The 23126-nt window shown below is 45.2% G+C and overlaps 1 protein-coding gene across 3 annotated transcripts; it reads left to right on the forward strand.

Moving 5' to 3' along the window:
- The first annotated feature begins 1196 nt into the window (after positions 1-1196).
- gc2 (guanylyl cyclase 2) lies at positions 1197-21957 on the forward strand. Of its 3 annotated transcripts, XM_055229195.1 has the most exons (23): positions 1197-1429; positions 2296-2424; positions 2842-3021; positions 3628-3745; positions 4690-4991; positions 6243-6374; positions 8387-8490; positions 10058-10176; positions 10241-10325; positions 10404-10500; positions 11183-11302; positions 11717-11797; positions 12278-12454; positions 12933-13089; positions 13871-14020; positions 14103-14251; positions 14356-14519; positions 15541-15733; positions 17271-17445; positions 17515-17613; positions 17845-17939; positions 19288-19373; positions 21816-21957. In XM_055229195.1, exons 1-23 carry the CDS (start codon positions 1211-1213, stop codon positions 21955-21957), a joined length of 3273 nt encoding a protein of 1090 aa, XP_055085170.1. In that variant the 5' UTR covers positions 1197-1210. The 3 variants fall into 3 exon arrangements, with proteins under 3 accessions (XP_055085170.1, XP_055085169.1, XP_055085168.1); XM_055229194.1 differs by lacking the exons at positions 1197-1429; positions 2296-2424; positions 17515-17613 and having other exon boundaries at positions 2901-3021; XM_055229193.1 differs by lacking the exons at positions 1197-1429; positions 2296-2424; positions 11717-11797 and having other exon boundaries at positions 2901-3021.
- Positions 21958-23126: the final 1169 nt, after the last annotated feature.

Here is a 23126-nt window from a genome sequence, read left to right on the forward strand (position 1 = left end):
CATAAAGAGCACATAGCATCAAAATGTGAAGGTTCAAATTTCAAACTGTGACAAATCCAGTTGGGACGGTTGGTATAAATAAAATTGTGAAAAGACTCTTCTGGGTCAGTATTTAATCTGATGGACTTCTGTCGGTGCATTTTTTTAGTTTTATGATCATTTTCAAGCACGGTTTTTAGTATCCGATGGGTTTAAATCAAATTTTTAAACTTTAAGTAAAGGAGTGCCCCAAGGCTCAATTTTGGGGCCACTAATTTTTACGATATTTTTAGTTTGATTGGTTGCAATTTAAGAGAAAGCCTCATACATTTATTTGCAGATGATGCTGTTTCGTTTGCAAGTGCTCCCTCTGCTGATGAGGCGGTTTAAAAAAAAAAGTGAAAAAGTTTAATGAAATCCAAAATTCCCTAAAATTAATGGTGTAATTTTACTGGTGTAATAGAGCTCAACAGTCCCGCCCACTCCGAAATAAGCTCCAGTTCTATAAGTCAGTTTTTTCATTAGTTTTTCTCAATAGACTTTTCAAAAAATTTAAATATTAAGAGTTCAAAGACATTACAGAGGCTAACCAGCTACGTGCTAACTAACCCATCCATTATGCGGTTGTTTTAAGTCCAAAAAGCACATTTAAAGTAGAGGATTCTGGGAAATGTTTTAATAACTTAATGTTTAGAGACAGATTTTAAATACAATTGTAGATCATGTGGTTATTAGTTACCACAGAGCTGATCAGCCCTGAGCTTTCAAACTTAAATTTATTCTTATTTATTCTTATTTCTTCTTCTTCTTCTTCTTCTTCTTCTTCTTATTATTATTATTATTATTATTATTATTATTATTATTATTTATTATTATTATTATTATTATTATTATTATTATTATTATTATTATTATTATTATTATTATTATTATTGTTGTTGTTGTTATTATTATTATTTTATTATTTTTTATTATTTTATTTATTTATTTTTTATTTTTTATTTTTATTTTTTTTTTCAGAAAGTTGATGGGAAAAATGAAAGGGAAATTCTACTTCCAGAGCTGGGGGTTGGGTGGTCACTGTTCAATTCTATAACATTCATTATCATCATCAGTTTATCATTTATATACTTAAACTTTTTATTACTTAAAAATGTGTTATCATGACCCCAGGACCCCATGACCTTTGGACCATGTTGTTCTGAGCGGGTGTAGGATCTGGGACACAGAGATGCGCCCCCTGCTGGTCCTGGCCCTGCTTGGCTCTGTGCTCTGGCTGCCCCGTCCTGTAGAGGGCTTGCGGTTCCGGGTGGGCGTGGTCGGACCGTGGGGCTGTGACCCGCTGTTCGGCAAAGCTCTACCTCATGTGGCCGCCCAGCTCGCCATCAACCGCATCAACAAAGACTCCGCCCTCTCCTTCGCACACACCTTTGAGTTCACCGTCCTGCAGGTAAAGAAAGACCTGGTTCAGTCCTGGTTTAGACCTGGTTTAGTCCTGGTTTAGACCTGGTTTAGTCCTGGTTTAGTCCTGGTTCAGTCCTTGTTTAGTCCTGGTTTAGTCCTTGTTTAGTCCTGGTTTAGTCCTGGTTTAGTCCTGGTTTAGTCCTGGTTCAGTCCTGGTTCAGTCCTGGTTTAGTCCTGGTTCAGTTCTGGTTTAGTCCTGGTTTAGTCCTGGTTCAGTCCTGGTTCAGTCCTGGTTCAGTCCTGGTTCAGTGCTGGTTTAGTCCTGGCTCGGTCCTGGTTCAGTGCTGGTTTAGTCCTGGTTCAGTCCTGGTTCAGTCCTGGTTTAGTCCTGGTTCAGTCCTGGTTTAGTCCTGGTTCAGTCCTGGTTTAGTCCTGGTTTAGTCCTGGTTTAGTCCTGGTTTAGTCCTGGTTTAGTCCTGGTTCAGTCCTGGTTTAGTCCTGGTTCAGTCCTGGTTTAGTCCTGGTTTAGTCCTGGTTCAGTCCTGGTTCAGTCCTGGTTTAGTCCTGGTTCAGTTCTGGTTTAGTCCTGGTTTAGTCCTGGTTCAGTCCTGGTTCAGTCCTGGTTCAGTCCTGGTTCAGTGCTGGTTTAGTCCTGGTTCAGTCCTGGTTTAGTCCTGGTTTAGTCCTGGTTTAGTCCTGGTTCAGTCCTGGTTTAGTCCTGGTTCAGTCCTGGTTTAGTCCTGGTTTAGTCCTGGTTTAGTTCTGGTTCAGTCCTGGTTCAGTCCTGGTTTAGTCCTGGTTTAGTCCTGGTTCAGTCCTGATTTAGTCCTGGTTCAGTCCTGGTTTAGTCCTGGTTTAGTCCTGGTTCAGTCCTGGTTCAGTCCTGGTTCAGTCCTGTTCTGTTCTCATCAGGAGCCGTGTGAATCTTCTCGAGGTCTGCAGGAGTTTCTGTCGTTTCACACTAAAGCGTCGGCGTTCGTTGGACCCGTCAACCCCGGGTTCTGCGACGCCGCCTCCATGATCAGCAAAGGATGGAACAAGGTCAGGACAATCAACCAGCGCAAACATTCACCATCACAACTGGGGTGTTCTTCCTGTATGCCTATGATGAAATGTTCCGCAGTTACCATGGTGACACAATGCACACATTAGCAAACACAGGCCAAAATGTTTTAAGATTGTCTAAAAACTCAAGTAAAAAAAACACAAAATGGATTTAGACAACACATTTTTATTTACTCCTGTATTAAACTGCGGTTCGACTCTAGCGCCCCCTCTGTCCGTTATATTAAACTGCTATTTGACTCTAGCGCCCCCTCTGTCCGTTATATTAAACTGCTATTTGACTCTAGCGCCCCCTCTGTCCGTTATATTAAACTGCGGTTCGACTCTAGCGCCCCCTCTGTCCATTACATTAAACTGCGGTTTGACTCTAGCGCCCCCTCTGTCCTCTCCCAGGCGCTGTTCCCGTGGGGCTGCGTGGGGGAGGACCTGGACGACCCCCGGAGCCACCCCACCTTCGCCCGCTCCATGCCCCGCCCGACGTGGGTGCTCCTGAGGGTGCTGTCCTACTTCAGATGGGCCCACGTCGCCATATTGTCCTCGTCTGAAGACGTCTGGATCGAGACCGCCACAAAGGTACGTCACTTTTACACTTTAATATTACATCTGCGGGTTTGGAAACGTAAAGTAACTTGAAGAACTTGAAGTATCTCCTGAATATTCACGTATCATTCAGAAAAAATATACATAAGCCACTCTTTAGGTCCTTTATTATTACTCTGTCTACATCTCTAAAGCTCAAAATGCTCTGTTCCACCTTGTGACGTCATCAAGTAGAACAAGGTTTTCAAGTTAAGTTACTTTTTTACCTTTAGTTCAGTAGAGATTCGCAATTCCAGAGCTGAAATGATCCAAATGATTCTAGAAATGAAGGTGTGTGGAGTTTAAAAACACAGTGGAGCACTTCCTGTATCGCCACATGATGACATCACGAGGTGGAACGGACTGTTTTCTGTTTAAGAGAAGAGCTCAGCCGGTGTGAATGAAACAAAAACACAACTCCAGGTCTGTTTGTGACGATGAAACATTATAAAACAGATCAGAAAATGGCGTCGAATGAGCCCTTTAAGATCGTGCTTTTCTCTGATTGGTCGATGCTCCTGTCAATCACACCCAGCACCGCAGACGTAAAGTTTTGTAAAAGTTTTGTAAAACCCTGTGATTTTGCCTAATCTTCTCCAGGCTGCAGACTCCCTGAGGGGCCATGGTCTCCCCGTCAGACTGGTCAGTTTTATGGAGAACACGCCTCACAGCATCAGGAGAACTCTGGGAAAATTAAGGAAGAGGAGCGAGATCCGAGGTCAGTCCGATGATGTCATGGTTTAAACCGCAGAGCATTTTTCCCATAAACACAAACTGCTGGTGTTCAGAGGGTTTGAGTAATTACAGATCTTAAAATGCTCATGACGGGTGACAGATATTGCATATGTCTTGACCCTAATCCTAATCCTATTGAAATGTCACATCCATTTCTGTATATTTTCTAGCCAGAAACACAAATTTGATGTATTTTAATCCCTTTTAAAAAAAAATTATTGCACAAATATAAAAAACCTTGAAAACCTTGAAAACAAAACCTCTTTGTACAGAAATCAAAATATAAAATGTAATACTGTATTTATTTTTTTATTTATATTTGTTTAATACTTAATGTGAAGGGTAATGATTAAGCCTCTTGTTGTTTTTATTGTTTATATTTGTATATTTGAAGAAAATAAATAAATAAATAAATAAATAAATATAATAATAATAATAATAATAATAATAATAATAATAATAATAATAATAATAATAATAATAATAATAATAATAAATACATAAATACATAGATAAAATACATTGTATATTTGAAAAAAAAGTTAATAAAATAAAGAAATAAATAAAACCGAAAGAAACAAAAACATAAACAAAACACACACACAAAATTAATTTAAAAAAAGAAAAAAAAAATAGAATAGAATAATATATTATAGTTTATAGGCCCATCCATAAACAGTGCTTCATAAATAATAAACCTGGCAAACTTTGTGTTGTTTAAAATAAATAAATAAAAATAAATTAAATTAAAAAATAAACAAATAAAATAAAATAAAATAAAAATTAATGAAATAAAATAAATTAAATAAAATGAAATAAAATAAAATATTGGTATCAGCCTAAAATTTTCATGTCGGTGCATTCCTCATTTTTCCAGTTGAAACCCTTCGCAGGAGCTTTAAACTGACTTCTTGTTCTTCGTGGTAGTGGTGCTCCTCTGCATGCACTCGGCTCTTCTCGGCGGTGACCTCCAGCGGCGCGTTCTGGAAACGGCCTACGACCTCCAGATGATCGACGGCTCCGTGGTCTTCATTCCCTACGACACTTTACTGTACAGCCTGCCGTACCAGAACGTCTCCTACCCGGCGCTGAAGAAAAACGCCAAACTCATGCGGGCCTATGACGCCGTGCTCACCATCACCATAGACTCGCCTCATCAGTCCTTTTACCAAGCCTACAGCGTCGCCATGGAGACGGGGGAGGTGGCCAAGACGCTCGCTCCGCACCAGGTAAGAGCAGAGGCCAGTCAGGTGAGTGAAACGGGTTGTTCTGTGATCAGGCTGGTTTAGATAGAATTCTGTGGCCCACACTCACACCTAGTAGGGCTGAGCAATGTGGCAAAGAAATTATACTAATGCATTTTAGATTTTCTTTTCAAAAAACAAAATAATAATAGAGACCTCCAAAGTCTCCTGTCTGCTCCAAACCATTGTGTAGCGCATTTTGTTTACAGGTGACCAAACAATACAATGGCCATGTACAAATTTGCCAAATGCACCATTCAAAGTACCCTTCGATGTACAGTTCGAAGTGCCGTTCCAAGTACTGTTTAAAGTACCCTTCGATGTACAGTTCCAAGTGCCGTTCCAAGTACTGTTTAAAGTACCCTTCGATGTACAGTTCCAAGTGCCGTTCCAAGTGCTGTTTAAAGTACCCTTCGATGTACCGTTCCAAGTACCCTTCAATGTACAGTTCCAATTGCCGTTCCAAGTACCATTTGAAGTACTGTTCCAAGTACCCTTCGATGTACCGTTCCAAGTACCCTTCGATGTACAGTTTGAAATGCCATTCCAAGTACTGTTTAAAGTACCGTTCAATGTACTGTTCCAAGTACCCTTCGATGTACAGTTCCAAGTGCCATTCCAAGTACCATTTGAAGTACTGTTTGAAGTTCCATTCCAAGTACCCTTCGATGTACCATTCCAAGTACCCTTCGATGTACAGTTCCAATTACCATTCCTAGTACCATTTGAAGTACTGTTCCAAGTACCCTTTGATGTACCGTTCCAAGTACCCTTCGATGTACAGTGTGAAATGCCATTCCAAGTACTGTTTCAAGTACCGTTCAATGTACTGTTCCAAGTACCCTTTGATGTACAGTTCCAAGTGCCGTTCCAAGTACCATTTGAAGTACCGTACAATGAACCTTTTTAAGTATCCTTTGATGTACAGTTCGAAGTGCTGTTCGAGACCGGAACCGTTGCATAAGTGCCATTCTCCCCACTCAGGCGGATAAATTCCATCATCTGGTCGACACTCCCTGAAGACAAAAGAATATTCTTACCTAAGGACGAATATTAAACATTACGATAGCTACACTAATATACAAGTGTAAGGGATAATTCAGTAAGGTTGAGTTGCCTTGTACTGATCTTTACTCACATTTTAACAGTTTCATGTCGCACTGTTCGAACGGCGCATTTAAGGGCACTTGTTTTTCCCTTCTCCCCACCTTCTCCTCCTCCTCTTCCCTCCTGTAGGTGTCCCCTCTCTTCGGGACCATCTACACCTCCGTGCTGCTGGTGGCCCACGCACTGCACAAACTCAGGGCTAAAGGACAGTGGATGTCCGGGGGGAACCTGGCCCAGCAAACGGCCAACCTGCACTTTCAGGTTAGCTCACTGAAATGTAGGGGTACATATTTTTAAAAAAAAGTTTCCTCTATCACACACACGACCAGTCAAAAGCTTGGACGCATGTTTTCGTTTATTTTCTTCTTTATTTCCACGATTATTTACATTGTAGAGTCTCACTGAAGGCATCAAAACTATGAACAGACACATTAAAGTAGATTAAGATTAAAGTAATGTAATGTAGTAAATAAAAAAGAAACTCTTGTTCTAGATTAAACTGTTGCTTTGAACTTTGGTTTTGGCATTTCCAGACCCTGACAAGGCACAAAACTACGGAGCCCGACATAGGACATCTGCAAAATATAATGTTAATGCGTCGCTACGAGATAATATCACATTCCCACATGGTATTATCTTTAGGGAACGTCTTAATTATCTTTAGGGAACGTCTTAATTATCACGAGAGAATGAGATATTGTTGTTTTTTGTTTTCTTTTTAAGTTAAATATGTTGTGCGCTCGTGAAAATATATGTATAGAAATGATTATGTTCCATCATGGTAATATCTCATTCGCTCAAGATAATTATGTCGTTCCCTCAAGAGAATATATTTTTTTATTTTTTATTTTGTAAATATTATTCTTCTCCTTTCAGTCGTCTGCAGGGCTCCGTACTAAAGCCATTTCAAATCCACTTTCATCATTTAGTCCATATTATCTGTTTTGGGGTCATATTTAGTTGGTTTTACTACATTTACCTGCGGCAAACTCCACTGTGCTAAACAATCTAATTATAAAACCCCAAAACCGGTCAGACCACCCAGTCTATAGCAGGTCAAAGGTCAACGAACTGAAAAGGTGTGAATGGTGGCTACGAGACGTTCAGGCAGGGACGTTCACAGAAATTTAGGGGCTCGCGGCAAGAAAGCCCCCCCTCTAATATAAATTAATAGGATGAGGGTCTAATTCTGGGCTCCTCTAACTGGTTTATAAGTTCTCTCCACAACACATTGAAGCTGAGGTAAGTTTCATTTTGGCTTTAATGTAGCAGAAAGGACCAAAACAAAGCGACATGTGCTAATCCGCGGTGGAAAAGGTGTAGTTTTTGATCGCTACTAATCTAAACCGAGTGAGTAAACGTCCAAACACATGTCAAATATTTTCCAGGATTTTTTTTTACCCCGTGCAGTTGAACACCTCTCCTAGTCTGTGCCTAATGTAAATAAAAGACTGCGCGGTAATGACACTGAGATCTTTATTCTGTCAAAACCAGACTTGCATTTGCATCCGTGCATTTGTGTCCAGTAGATTAGACGACTGTAACGTCCTGCTCACTGGACTTTCCAAACGAGCCACAGAACAGAACATCCAGAACATCCAGAACACTGCTGCTCGGGTCCTGACTAGAACCAGGAAGTACTTCACACATGTGTCCTGTGGCTCAGGTCTCTGGCTCCTGTGGCTCAGAGACTTTAAAGCTGCTCTGTGTGAACAAGTCTCTCCATGGACCAGCACCAAAGAACATCTCCCACATGAGCCACATGAACCATCTCACATGAGGAGGACTGAACCAGGACTAAACCAGGACTAAACCAGGACTAAACCTGTGGAATCAGTGTTTCAGTTTTCTGAAACACTGTTTAAACCTGGAATGTGAGACAGACCTCGACTTTGATAATGTTTAAATCCAGACTCAAACAGTTCTGTTTATCTGTGCGTGTGACTGAAAGGGTTTTATTCTGCACTCTTTTCTTTTAATGTTCATTTTGTGATTGTTTGTGATTATCTATGTTTTGATTTGTTGTATTGTGATTTGAATGTCTTTTTTATTCTATAAAACACTTTGAATTACTTTTTGTACAAATTGTGCAATACAAATACACGTGTCTTGCCTTCGAGATTCAATTCATGAAATCTTAATCTCTTTCATGCAGAGAAATCTGTTAATTGTTTATGTAATTGGACTAGGTCAATAATCTGGTTTTCCTCATGTGCATAAACGTAGTGACTGATGCTGTTACAGTTTCACTAAATCACCTGTTCTGTCTGCAGGGCTTCAGTTTCCCCATTAAAACCGATGCCTCCGGATCTGCTCTGACCGACTTCCTCATCCTGGACTCGGACGGAGAGACCTGGGAGCTGCGGCCCACTCACAGGTACAGTCCTGGTTTAGACCTGGTTTAGACCTGGTTTAGATCTGATTTAGTCCTGGTTTAGTCCTGGTTTAGTCCTGGTTTAGTCCTGGTTTAGTCCTGCAGCGTCTGCAGTGATGCGGTCGCTGTATCGGTCCGTTGTGGTAAAGAAGGAGCTGAGCTCAAAGACAAAGCTCTCGATTTACCGTCAATCTACGTTCCTACCCTCACCTATGGTCATGAGCTTTGGGTAATGACCGAAAGGACAAGATCGCGGATACAAGCGGCTGAAATGGGCTTCCTCCGCAGAGTGGCTGGGCGCACCCTTAGGGATAGAGTGAAGAGCTCGGTCACACGGGAGGAGCTCGGAGTAGAGCCGCTGCTCCTACACGTTGAGAGGAGCCAGCTGAGGTGGCTCGGGCATCTGCTCAGGATGCCTCCTGGACGCCTCCCTAGGGAGGTGTTCTGGGCATGTCCCACCGGGAGGAGGCCCCGGGGAAGACCCAGGACATGCTGGAGGGACGATGTCTCTCATCTGGCCTGGGAACGCCTTGGGGTCCCACCGGAGGAGCTGGAGGACGTGTCTGGGGTGAGGGAAGTCTGGGAGTCCCTGCTTAGACTGACACCCCGGCGACCCGGCCCCGGATAAGCGGAAGAAAATGGATGGATGGATGGACTTTTAAAAGTGTAAACCATGTTTTAATGTTCACAAAGAGTCATGTTTTTTATGTTTCAGTTCTATCAAATCTGAATCTAAAATATACAACATATTTACAGTTATTTACCATTTCTCTCTTTGCGTCATGATTCTGTCTTGTGTCATATGTTTGATATCTAGAATCTACAAAGCAGTAAACATAAAGAAACAGAGACATAAAGTTTGTGCTGATCACTTTATTGACTTTATTGACAGTGAAGAGTTTAGGCTGCTCCTGGTGGTGGCTCATGGTCCTTTTCTTCAGTGGAGATGATGGGGTCTAGATTTGGGAAGGCCTGGACACAGCAGACCTTCTTGTGAAGACTGAAGGGATTCTGAACCACTTTGGTCTTCTAAGGAGCGGCTTGTTTGTTGTGGTCGCCTTGCGCAGTCGGGACCATAACCCCCGGAGCCGGCGTGGGATAAGCCTCCCAAAAATGGACCTGGGGGCTGTCTCGGTTTCTCCAGAAATCTTGACCTCTGTAGTATTCTCCTCCTCATACAGTTTCTAAATGTCTTCCAAGATTTCGCTGTCGTCCTCCGTCATCTCGTCCAAAACCGATGCAGTCTCCAGAAGATCATGATCCTGATGAGTCACTGCACCTGTGCTTTGTTCATACTCTGTGGTATTTGATGCAGGGAACTCTACCCGTCTGTGTCATGATTTTCTCTAAAAATAAATTGTTGAATGGTTATGGGAACTTAAACTAATATTTGTCTAGATTATTGTTAATAATTATATTTTCCACCAGGCTGAAGGAGACAGGTGATTTTCACATTGTTGCACACGTCCCATTGGAAATAACTGAGCATGAATGATGCAAATTCTGCAAATGACTCAAACTCTGCAATGGCAGCCCTGTCCAAACTGATCAAACCTCTCCCCTGGTGCAGGATCGACCTGGAGGTCGGTTTGGTGCGTTTCCTGGGGTCAGAGATCCACTTCCCTGGAGGCTGGGGACCACGAAAGGACGCGCCCTGCTGGTTCACCCCAGGAATGCTGTGCTCTGGAGGTGAGAGCGGGACACACAGGGAGGGCATCTGACACAGGGAGGGACTCTAACTGTTTCTTTTCAGGTGTGGATATGTTTTCCACTCTGATCGTGTTTCTTTGGGCTGTGGTGTCTTTTATCTCGATGATGGTTCTGACCTACGGTTTGCGGTGAGAACATCAAATGTGAAGATTCTTTAAAAAACCCTTTTCCTGAATGTGGTGTGTAATTATCCTTTTGTCCTGCAGGCGGCGTGTTGTCCAGTTCCGAATGGTTCGTGGTCGAGACAAAATCCGCCTGACTTTGGATGACGTCACTTTTATTAACCCTTCACTGAGCAACAAAGTCAGTGCCACATTTTGTTTTTAATAGTCACTCAGTAAAAGACGTGAAAACAAACATCTATAATTTTGGGCACAGTTATTTCAGTTACATAAAAACAAGAATGTGCATGAATTCATTCACTGGTCAAACATGAGTCACATTAAAAGATTTGGAAAAAGATTTGGACTAAACTAAGATCAAAGTCCAGCTGAAGTAGAGATGGGAAGATCATGAATAAAATATGACGTTATTTAAACGTTTCACTGTAGAAAAAAAAAAAACTGTGCTGAAATACTGAAATACTGAAATACTGATTACTGTATGAGCCAATATTGAACTGTTAAACTGTTAAAGATTTGAATTTTTAACTAATACTGTGATCTATTAAACAACAACATGTAGGAAAAGTCGCAGGCCCTTTTCAAACCCTCCTTACGGTTAGCAGTACGAGCCTGTGCAAGGCTCCGCCCACAAGCTACATCACCCTCGCTCCCACACCACCTTTTTCAGAGATATACAAAACAATACACGACAACTTCACAAACCTGATACGATGTGCAGTAGTTTCATTAGTGGGATGCAGCTGATTGTGTTGTGACAGCACTCTGAAGGGGGAGTGACTTAACACGGTGATCTAAATATGATACTTGTTAGTAGTTAATTGTAATACCCTTTTAAAAATGTATTTTTATGTGTTTGTCAGAAGTTGAGCCGTGACGAGAGCAAAGCCAGTGGCATAAAGAGTGTTTCTATTCTGAGCCACTCAGTAGAGTCAGCCCAGTCCCCAGCCACCTACGAGAACTCCAACGTGGTCATTTTTGAGGTGAGTCCTCTGGACCCTCACAGGCCTCAAACAGTCACACATCCTCAATCTAGGTCCTCAAAAACAATGTACATAAGTTTACAACACAGTGGCACTCAGAGGTGTCAGGTTCTTTCTGTGTGGAGTTTCTGCCTGTGTCTGGGTGGGTTTCCTCTGGGGGCTCCTTTGTCCCTCGTCAGGTCAAATCTTCCAGCTAAGGTACTCCTGACCAAGAGTAGCTTAAGATCTGGAGATGTGTCTCACTGCTCCTGACAGGTTTAACCCAGAGACACAGAAGGACGGGTCAAATGAAGAGGACATGTTACAGTGAAGTGGACCATCACTTGACCCCAGCTAAAGTGTCATATTATGAATGAAATGTTTAGTTCTTATTTGATCAGGTCTCAGAATGTCCTGTCTCTGTTGTTGTTTCAGGGCGACTGGGCGTGGCTCAAGAGGCTTCCTGACGGCGCGTTCAATCGCATAAACCAGAAAACCAGTGATGTGTTTGAACTGGTGCGTCCTGACTCTTCATGTATATAAATGGACCCATCAGCTGTCCTGTTCCAAATAGGAAGTGAGGATGAGCCTCTCTGTCTGTCGGGCTCATCATTCTGACCTTAAAATGTTAAACACGCTCTACATGATCCTCAAGTTTTTATTTTGCTAGCAACAGGTTAGATTGACAGCGTTGCTAAGTGCCCGCCTCCTCCAGTGGTGCAGGCGAGACAGGGCGAGTACCTTCTACCACCTCGCTCCTGATTGGTTGTGCACCTGGATTTCAAAATACAAGCCCTGGTTTCAGATTAGCCGCTATAACTGCTAGCCCTGATGAGCCTCATTGGGCTGGAACCAAATGCTCAGTCCACTTCTTTATATAGGCTGTGGGTGCTCTGTGGGTGCTCTGTGGGTGCTCTGTGGGTGCTCTGTGGGTGCTCTGTGGGTGCTCTGTGGGTGCTCACGTGATCTCATGTTCCCTGCGTGTTGTTCTTTCAGATGAAGGACATGCGTCATGAGAACGTGAACCTGTTCCTCGGGTTCTTTCACGACTGTGGCGTCTTTGCCATCGTCACAGAGTTCTGCTCCAGAGGGAGTCTGGAGGACCTGCTGCTCAACCAAGATGTCAAACTGGACTGGATGTTCAAGTCCTCCCTGCTCCTGGACCTCATCAAGGTGCACCCTGTCAGCACCCTGTCACCTCATGAGCACCTGTCGGCCCCGAGACAGGCTCACCCTGTGGGAGTCACACTTAAGGCTCTGGATTCAAGTCATTTTTGATGACAGATTTCTTTTATTTTGGCTGATAATTAATATAAAGAATCAGGATCTTAGGAATGAGTTTGGAAAGTTTGAAATGATTCAAAAAGCTAGAAGTTCAAAACAGGAAACATCAAGTTCAGGAGCTTTGAAGGGGCAAGGTTTCTTTTTCAGTGGAGGGCTCTGTTCTCCATGGAGATGTTGTTTTGCCTGGAAAGTTCCGTCATATGTCATAAAACTTGGCAATCTCCATGGAAACAAGCAGGTAACTCCACTAAACCAACTATAATATCATACTGGGGAACATTCCAGGCAAAGCAATAACATTTTCAAGAGGCAGAACCCTCCCTCAGAAAAGTTACACAGTGCAGCTTTAATGGAGTTGTGTGTTTAGGGCATGAAGTACCTGCACCACAGGGGGGTGGTCCACACACGGCTCAAGTCCAGGAACTGTGTGGTGGACGGGCGCTTCGTTCTGAAGGTCACAGACTTTGGATACAACGAGGTCCTGGAGGCTCAGAAGTTTCCCTACAGCGAAGACAATGTGGACGGTGAATCCTCCATCTGCTCCTCCTCTGCTCCACCTGCTCCTCCTCTGCTCCATCTGCTCCTCCTCTGCTCCATCTGCTCCTCCTCTGCATCCTCTGACCCTCCTCTGACCCTCTGCTCATCCGACCCTCCTCTGACACTTTGCTCCTCTAACTCTCTGCTCCTTTGACCCTCCTCTCCTCCTCTGCCCCTCTGCCCCTCCTGCTTGTCTGCCCCTCCGTTCTCCTCTGACCCTCCGCTCCTCCTCTGACCCTCCGCTCCTCCTCTGACCCTCCGCTCCTCCTCTGACCCTCTGCCCCTCCTCCACTCCTCTGGCCATCTCCGGTGACCCTCCTCTGCTCCTCTGACCCTTTCCTCTGCCCCTCCCCTCTGCCCCTCCCCTCTGCCCCTCCCCTCTGCCCCTCCCCTCTGCCCCTCCCCTCTGCCCCTCCCCTCTGCCCCTCTCCTCTGCCCCTCCTCTGCTCCTCTGCCCCTCCTTTGCTCCTCTGGCCCTCTCCTCTGACCCTCCTCTGCCCCTCTGACCCTCTCCTCTGATCCTCCTCTGCTCCTCTACCCCTCCTTTGCTCTTCTGACTCTGCTCCTCTGACCCTCCTCCTCTCCTCTGACCCTCCTCTGCTCCTCTGACCCTCCTCTGCTCCTCTGAGCCTCTCCTCTGACCCTCCTCTGCTCCTCTGACCCTCCTCTGCTCCTCTGACCCTCCTCTGCTCCTCTAAGCCTCTCCTCTGCCCCTCCTCTGCTCCTCTGCCCCTCCTTTGCTCCTCTGACCCTCTCCTCTCGGTGCAGACTTGTTGTGGACGGCTCCTGAGATCCTTCGTTCTTCTCAGCCTTGTCTTCATGGGACTCAGTCTGGAGACGTGTTCAGTTTTGCGATCATCATGCAGGAGGTGGTGGTCCGGGGCGCCCCCTACTGTATGTTAGACCTGTCCTCCGCAGGTGAGGTCAATATATTTACATTTATGAGCATCGTGTCTCCATGGTAACAGCTGAACATTCACTTGTACAAATGATGTTGCAGAGATCGTGGAGAAGCTGCGGCGGCCCCCTCCTCTCTGTCGCCCCCTGGTGAGCCCCGACTACGCGCCCATGGAGTGTATCCAGCTCATGAAGCAGTGCTGGACCGAGCAGCCGGACAAGAGACCCGACTTCGAGAATATCTTCGACCAGGTGCGTCAGGGGAGTGGACGGGGTGGAGAAATAGGGTCTGTAGAATCCCAACTATTCTAAATGTATGAACATGTTTAAAATGTGAGTATTTGTTTTTGTCCCAGTTTAAGAACATAAACAAAGGGAAGAAGACAAACATCATTGACTCCATGCTGCGGATGCTGGAGCAGTACTCGTCCAACCTGGAGGAGCTGATCCGAGAGCGAACGGAGGAGCTGGAGATCGAGAAGCAGAAGACTGAGAAGCTCCTGACGCAGATGCTGCCTCCGTGAGTCCAACAGAACCAGAACCAGAAGTGTAGGACAGAGACTGGATCTATGAGACTGTACTACAGAGACTGGATCTATGAGACTGTACTACAGAGACCAGACTGTACTACAGAGACTGGATCTATGAGACTGTACTACAGAGACCAGACTGTACTACAGAGACCAGACTGTACTACAGAGACTGGATCTATGAGACTGTACTACAGAGACCAGACTGTACTACAGAGACCAGACTGTACTACAGAGACCAGACTGTACTACAGAGACTGGATCTATGACACTGTACTACAGAGACCAGACTGTTTGGACGTTTAAATCACAATATTCATCTAAAACGACTTTATAAAAGAAACAAGCCCATGTCCAATGGGAGCTGACGTCGCCATAAACGTCATCACAACAAAGTCCCACATGCTGTAACTATACTCTATACTCTGTACTCTATACTCTATACTCTATACTCTATACTCTATACTCTGTACTCTGTACTCTATACTCTGTACTCTATACTCTATACTCTATACTCTATACTCTGTACTCTGTACTCTATACTCTGTACTCTATACTCTATACTCTGTACTCTATACTCTATACTCTATACTCTATACTCTATACTCTATACTCTGTACTCTGTACTCTATACTCTGTACTCTATACTCTATACTCTGTACTCTATACTCTATACTCTATACTCTATACTCTATACTCTATACTCTGTACTCTGTACTCTATACTCTGTACTCTATACTCTATACTCTGTACTCTATACTCTATACTCTATACTCTATACTCTATACTCTATACTCTGTACTCTGTACTCTATACTCTGTACTCTATACTCTATACTCTATACTCTATACTCTATACTCTATACTCTATATACAGCTCCAAAGGAAACAATTGTAACATGGTTAAAAGCTTTGAAAAGTCACAATCTGTCTCCTTTAATTTCAGTTCATTTTTCTTTTTACTTTAGTTTTTTTATGAATGTACTCTTCTCTGTACCGTCCCCGTGCTCAGGTCTGTGGCGGAGGCTCTGAAGGTCGGAGGCACCGTAGTCCCAGAGTACTTCGATAACGTGTCCCTGTACTTCAGCGACATCGTGGGCTTCACCACCATCTCAGCCAACAGCGAGCCCATCGAGGTGGTCGACCTGCTCAACGACCTCTACACGCTGTTCGACGCCATCATCGGGAACCACGACGTCTACAAGGTCAGAGGTCACAGAACCACCAAGTCTATAATGTCAGAGGTCAAAGGGCACAGAATCATTTGCTGAATTTGTGTCAGTCATGCTAGTCGTTAGCTTGATTTTATTTTTGGTTTTTTTACACCAGAAACAGTTGTGCTTAGTTCACCATTTTATTAAGTTAAAGAAATTTTATAAAGAAAGTTTCAATATGTTTATTTTTAGAAGAACACGTGGAAATACAGTATCACCTCATCTCCAAATACTTGAAATATATTATGTCTGCTCAGGTTTAGTACAGTTACATGAGCGTTTTACACAACTGTTTGGCTCAAATTTAACTTTAAATGAATGTAAATATAAAGAATAAATCAAATAAATAGCATATTACATGTCATTTTTCTGTGTATGTGCAATTACGAGTGTTTGTGCAGAAGTACTGAGCATGTGCAGAACGGTTTTTGACTCAAATCTGGCTCAGACTCAGGGGGGAATCAGTCCGAAGCTCAGAGTGACAGAACCAGGGCCGTGTCCAAATGTCCACACTCTTTCCACTTCAGGCACGATTCAGGGTCTCATCATTTAAGTCCTGTCTAAATGTCCAGAGAGGGAAAAAGTAGTGATCCCAAAATCTCCCACAATGCACCTTGAGAAGTAGTGTCCAGTGATGGTCAACACAGACCACAATGCACTGGGAGAGTTGGGGAAAAAACAAACAAACAAACAAAAAACAGTGGAGAGTGACAGGTTTTTAACTGTCTCCCCCCTCTCTGTCGCTCTCTCTCTTTCTCTCTCCCCTCCTTCCTCCCTCTCCCACATTCCCTCCCTTCATCTCTCTCCCTCCTTCCTCTCTCCCTTTTCACTCGTCCCTCCCTGCTCCCTCTCTTCTTCCTTGCTCACCTCCTCTCCCTCCTCCCTCTCTCTCCATCTCCCTTCTCCCCTCCCTCCCTCTCATCTCCTCTCCCTTCTAACTCTCTCTCACTCTCACGCCCTCTCCCTCTCTCTCTCCATTTCCCCCCTCCCCCATTCTTCCTTCCTCTCTCACCTCCTCTCCCACCTCCCTCTCTCTGTCCCTCATCATCTCTCCCTCCTCCCTCTGTCTTAGCCTCACCCCCTCTCCCTCTTCGCTCTCTCTCTTCCTCTTTCTCACCCTCTCTTCCTCCCTCTGTCACCTCCTCTCCCTCCTCTCACTCTCCCTCCCTCACCCCGTCCCTCCCTTCTCCCTCCCTCCCTCCCTCGCTCCCTCCCTCACTCCCTCTCCTTCTCTCCCTCCCTTACCCCCTTTCCCGCTCTCCCTCTTTCTCACCCCCTCTTCCTCCCTCCCTCCATCCCTGTCTCTCTCTCCCTCTCTCCCTCCTCCCTCCCTCACCCCCTCACTCCCTCTCCTTCTCTCCCTCCCTTACCCCCTTTCCCGCTCTCCCTCTTTCCTCTCTCTCCCTCTTTCTCACCCCCTCTTCCTCCCTCCCTCCGTCCCTGTCTCTCTCTCCCTCCTCCCTCCCTCACCCCCTCCTCCCTCTCTTACTCCCTCACCACTCTCTCCCTCCTCCCTCTCTCCCTCCAGGTGGAGACGATCGGAGACGCGTACATGGTGGCGTCCGGCGTGCCCGTCCCAAACGGAAACCGTCACGCGGCCGAGATCGCCAACATGTCCCTGGACATCCTGAGCGCCGTGGGGTCGTTCAAGATGAGGCACATGCCCGACGTGCCCGTGAGGATCCGCATCGGGCTGCACACGGGTAACAAACCTGCGTACCTGTTCCTCCGCCGGCCCGTGCTCCGTTAACTTCAGTCCTTCGTCCCCGCAGGCTCGTGCGTGGCGGGGGTGGTGGGGCTCACGATGCCGCGGTACTGCCTGTTCGGAGACACGGTGACCACGGCGTCTCGGATGGAGTCCACCGGGATGCGTACGTCTCTCCTCCGAAGTCTGAAATCTGAACTTTAAACTAATCCAAGAATCACATGCAATTCAGAACATGTTTGTAGAGCAGAGTAAGACCTGATGGAGACACAGGGAGGGCATCTGACACAGTTTTCTTCACAGAACTGTAGATTACCCAAATAACAGACTCCATTTCTGACCCTTGGAGTTGATATTTTTTGTATCGATTTTTGACTTTGTTCCTTTCCGTCCTCAGCGTACAGGATCCACGTTCACCAGAGCACCGTCAGGGTCCTGGAGGAGCTCAGCCTCGGGTACAAACTGGTTCTGAGGGGACGCACGGAAGTCAGGGTGAGAGACTTTACTGTCCTAGTTAGAGCATGGGACAGTCTATGGGACAGTCTATGGGACAGTCTATGGGACAGTCTATGGGGCAGTCTATGGGACAGTCTATGGGACAGTCTATGGGGCAGTCTATGGGACAGTCTATGGGGAGTCTATGGGACAGTCTATGGGGAGTCTATGGGACAGTCTATGGGACAGTCTATGGGGAGTCTATGGGACAGTCTATGGGACAGTCTATGGGGAGTCTATGGGACAGTCTATGGGACAGTCTATGGGACAGTCTATGGGGCAGTCTATGGGACAGTCTATGGGACAGTCTATGGGGCAATCTATGGGGCAGTCTATGGGACAGTCTATGGGGAGTCTATGGGACAGTCTATGGGACAGTCTATGGGACAGTCTATGGGGCAGTCTATGGGACAGTCTATGGGACAGCCTATGGGGCAATCTATGGGGCAGTCTATGGGACAGTCTATGGGGAGTCTATGGGACAGTCTATGGGACAGTCTACGGGACAGTCTATGGGGCAGTCTATGGGGCAGTCTATGGGGCAGTCTATGGGGAGTCTATGGGACAGTCTATGGGACAGTCTACGGGACAGTCTATGGGGCAGTCTATGGGACAGTCTATGGGACAGTCTATGGGGCAGTCTATGGGACAGTCTATGGGGCAGTCTATGGGACAGTCTATGGGACAGTCTATGGGGCAGTCTATGGGACAGTCTATGGGGAGTCTATGGGACAGTCTATGGGACAGTCTATGGGACAGTCTATGGGGCAGTCTATGGGACAGTCTATGGGACAGTCTATGGGGCAATCTATGGGGCAGTCTATGGGACAGTCTATGGGGAGTCTATGGGACAGTCTATGGGACAGTCTATGGGACAGTCTATGGGACAGTCTATGGGGCAGTCTATGGGACAGCCTATGGGGCAATCTATGGGGCAGTCTATGGGACAGTCTATGGGGAGTCTATGGGACAGTCTATGGGACAGTCTACGGGACAGTCTATGGGGCAGTCTATGGGACAGTCTATGGGACAGTCTATGGGGCAGTCTACGGGACAGTCTATGGGACAGTCTACGGGACAGTCTATGGGACAGTCTACGGGACAGTCTATGGGACAGTCTACGGGACAGTCTATGGGACAGTCTATGGGACAGTCTATGGGACAGTCTATGGGGCAGTCTACGGGACAGTCTATGGGACAGTCTACGGGACAGTCTATGGGACAGTCTACGGGACAGTCTATGGGACAGTCTACGGGACAGTCTATGGGACAGTATCACAAAGTTCACCTTCATTTCAGTTCGTTCTTAACCATAAAAACCTGTTTCTTCTATGACCTTGTGCAGGGCAAAGGCATCGAGGAGACGTACTGGCTCACAGGAAGAACCGGCTTCACCAAACCTCTGCCCGTCCCCCCCGAGCTCAAGACAGGGTAAGACGCCCCCTACAGGCCTGCTCTGTCTCTGTGGCGCACAGGTTCACTCACTGAGGGAGGAAAGTCACGTCCAGTTTAAACAGTAACATGTGTTTTAAATTGCATAAAGCTTGAGTCTGGACGTCTAATCGTTCTAATTTCATTAACTTTAAAAGGACCACTATAACTTCTTTTACAGTTTGGTTCTTTAAGTTCACAGGTTACGAGAACTTTTCAGCCATTCAACTGCAACATTTACATTTAACAGTTCAGTTTCACATTAGGGCAGGAAGGAACAAAAAGTTGAAGTCCAGACTGCAGGGTGTGGTGACTCAAAGCCCACGACCTGAGACAGACCAGACCAGACCAGACCAGACCAGTCAGAGGGAGACCAAAGACTGCTGGAGACCTTTATAGTGTTTACTCCACTGCCCCCTGCTGCTTACTCCACAAAGTCCACCCCACTACACGTGCACATCATAGTCCCACTGATAGAAATCAGATTATAATCAGATTTTGGTGTGCAAGTGAACTCCTCTTTCACCCCTCCCCTCTGTTCACTGATGTGTCCTGATTGGTCCACAAGCAGATGGCCCCTCCCCCTCTCTCCTGTCGTAGGCTTCTGTTGTAGGCTTCTGTCGTAGGTTTCACTGATGTGTCCTGATTGGTCCACAGGCAGATGGCCCCTCCCCCTCTCCCTGTCGTAGCCTTCTGTCGCAGGTTTCTGTCGTAGGCTTCTGTCGTAGGCTTCACTGATGTGTCCTGATTGGTCCACAGGCAGATGGCCCACGGGCTGCAGATGGCTGAGATAGCGCAGTACAAGAAACGGAAGGAACAGGAACGACTTTTAAAGAAGAAAAACTGAGGTAGTGTTATGCATTTATACAAATGTATAACATTACTACAACTGCACAACAGATTACTACAGCTGTACTACACAGTACTACAGTAGTCCCACTTGGCAACGTGACTCTTTGACAAACACAGTCTGGGCTGTAACATTTTGAAAACATGTTGATTTTACTCACTATGAAATTTTTACTCACAAAACTCAGTTCTTCTACTTTACAAGTTTTAAAAGACTTTTACCGTCGCGACGCTGCGTCCGCATGAAAACCTCTAAAACTGAAACCACACGGAGCTGTTTATGGAAATGTGTTTGTGCTGATGTATGTTCTAACAAAGAGACAAACTCCTCAGAGCAGAGTAAAAGCTGAAATCAAAGCTGTCACTGGACAAGAAGTTGTAGGAGTGAAGACGTTTGGCCACTTCTTCAGTTCTGGTCAGATTCACTGCTGGACACTGCCTTGTATCTGTCTGAAGGAGGAGCCAACGACACTGAAACTGTAAACAGCTACTGTCTCCAGTTTCAGTCTTAGTGGCCTCTATTCCACCTTTAATGGCCCTACTGGCTCACCCTGTTGTTCCTTTTTGTTTGCTTTGGGTCTGAGGACGGGGTTATAGATTGGTGAGAGACTTTGTCTCAGGCCCACGTGTGTCCACCAGCAGAAACGTCTCCACTCCTGAAACAATCAGTCCAGTTGACTTCATCTTTTGCTCTGGACGACTGAGGGTCTACACAGACAGAGCAGAGCCACTCCTCACCTGGACTCAGCTCAAACTCTCTGGACTCCACCACAGCCTCCACCACAGCCTCCACCACAGTCTCCACCACAGCCTCCACCACAGCCTCCACCACAGCCTCCACCACAGCCTCCACCACAGCCTCCACCACAGTCTCCACCACAGCCTCCACCACAGCCTCCACCACAGTCTCCACCACAGCCTCCACCACAGTCTCCACCACAGCCTCCACCACAGTCTCCACCACAGTCTCCACCACAGCCTCCACCACAGTCTCCACCACAGTCTCCACCACAGTCTCCACCACAGTCTCCACCACAGCCTCCACCACAGTCTCCACCACAGCCTCCACCACAGTCTCCACCACAGCCTCCACCACAGCCTCCACCACAGCCTCCACCACAGTCTTCTGCCTCCACCCCAGTCTCCATCAGTCTCTGAGGTGATAATGGTCCATTAAAGCTCCGCTACAGTTTCTTTCCTTTTCAGAGGTTTCCATGTGAACACAGCCACACTCCTACTGCGCTCTAGTCCAAGTGTCATGGTGCTACTGTGACTATGCAGTACTTGTGTACCAGTACTATGGTGTTTATGCAGTACTTGTGTACCAGTACTATGGTGTTTATGCAGTACTTGTGTACCAGTACTACTGTGTTTATGCAGTACTTGTGTACCAGTACTACTGTGTTTATGCAGTACTTGTGTACCAGTACTACTGTGTTTATGCAGTACTTGTGTGCAGTACTAGTGCTAGTGTGTACTCATACTCAAAATTAATTTCATTTCATTTCATTTTACTACTGTCCCGTGTAAGTACTTGTGTAAGTACTTGTGTAAGTACTTGTGTAAGTACTTGTGTCTGTCCCCTCTCCGCAGACGTGCCTGCAGCGTGGTCACTTCTCAGAGGAACATGAAGCATGTGTTTCACAAAGCGGTGAAGATGATCTCACACGTGCGAGTGGTGACGCAGCTGTACGGCCACGAGGAGGAGCCCAACGTCATGATGGCACATCACTGAACTGTATCAAACTACGGATAATCATATAAATACTGTATATAAGTCTCATTTATACTGTCAAACACTGGCCTTTATTCAAGGTTTATATAATAAATATTCTGAAAAGGGCATAGTACTGTCACTGTTTACAGAACTTACAGAACAATAAGATTGTGTATCTCTGTTTACTGATTTAACTAAAGCTTTTGATTCAGTAGAATCATAAAATCCTCCTGAAGTGTCTGAAGCAGATTGAATTTAATCATGCTAAATGTACCTGCTTCTATAATTATCCTTCAAACCGAACTCAGGCAGCAAAAGCCGATGGTTTAAATCAAATGTTCTGACTTTAAAAGGAGTGCCCCAAGGCTCAGTCTTGGGCTCGCTACATTTTACTATATTTATTAATTCCTTTGGTTGCAATTTAAGATAAACATTTATACTGACATCTGCTCCTGTTTTAATGCTTTAAATGAACTTATTCTGTATTTTGAACAAGACGCCCATGAAAAGGAGAGTCTCGGTGCTCTCATTGGGCCTCCCTGTATAAACAAAGATAAATAAAATAAATAAATTCGACTATAATATTTGACACAATTAGGGGCAGTTCAAATGAATCTGGCTAAAATGTAGATTTCTGTTGTAATACAGTGACTTTTTGGGTCAGATTCAACGTTTGTGAATTTACCTTTTGGATATTTTCAATGGAAAGTCCAGTGTAATCAATAATAAGGAAATCTGGCTCTAGCGCCCCCTTCTGAGAAAATGAAATCATCACAGTCTAGTGTCTGAAAACCATCAAAACGAGCTCTGAATGTGTTTTTAGACACTGGTATAAAACTACACACAAACATTGACCTTGGACATGTTTAACCCCAAAGGTTCATTATAAAGACAAATGTTTACGATGATATTTTTCACGTAAATAAAGAAAACAAAAGAATAAAACTGGCTCTGGTGGGTTTTTACATGTCATTTTTCTGGGTGCCATTTTGAGGACTTTTGACCACTCAACCAAGAGAAGCCATTTTGAATTGTTTGTTGATACGGCAACCTCTGAACCTACACACACACACACACACACACACACACACACGTAAACATGGAACATTCTTGACCATTTATTTATGCAATGTACCGTGTAAGTAGTGTGTGTTTAGTTTGTAGGGTTGTATAAAGTATCGAAAAGT

Source organism: Periophthalmus magnuspinnatus, chromosome 18 (genome assembly GCF_009829125.3).
Source record: "Periophthalmus magnuspinnatus isolate fPerMag1 chromosome 18, fPerMag1.2.pri, whole genome shotgun sequence".
NCBI classification, from domain to species: Eukaryota; Metazoa; Chordata; class Actinopteri; order Gobiiformes; family Gobiidae; genus Periophthalmus; species Periophthalmus magnuspinnatus.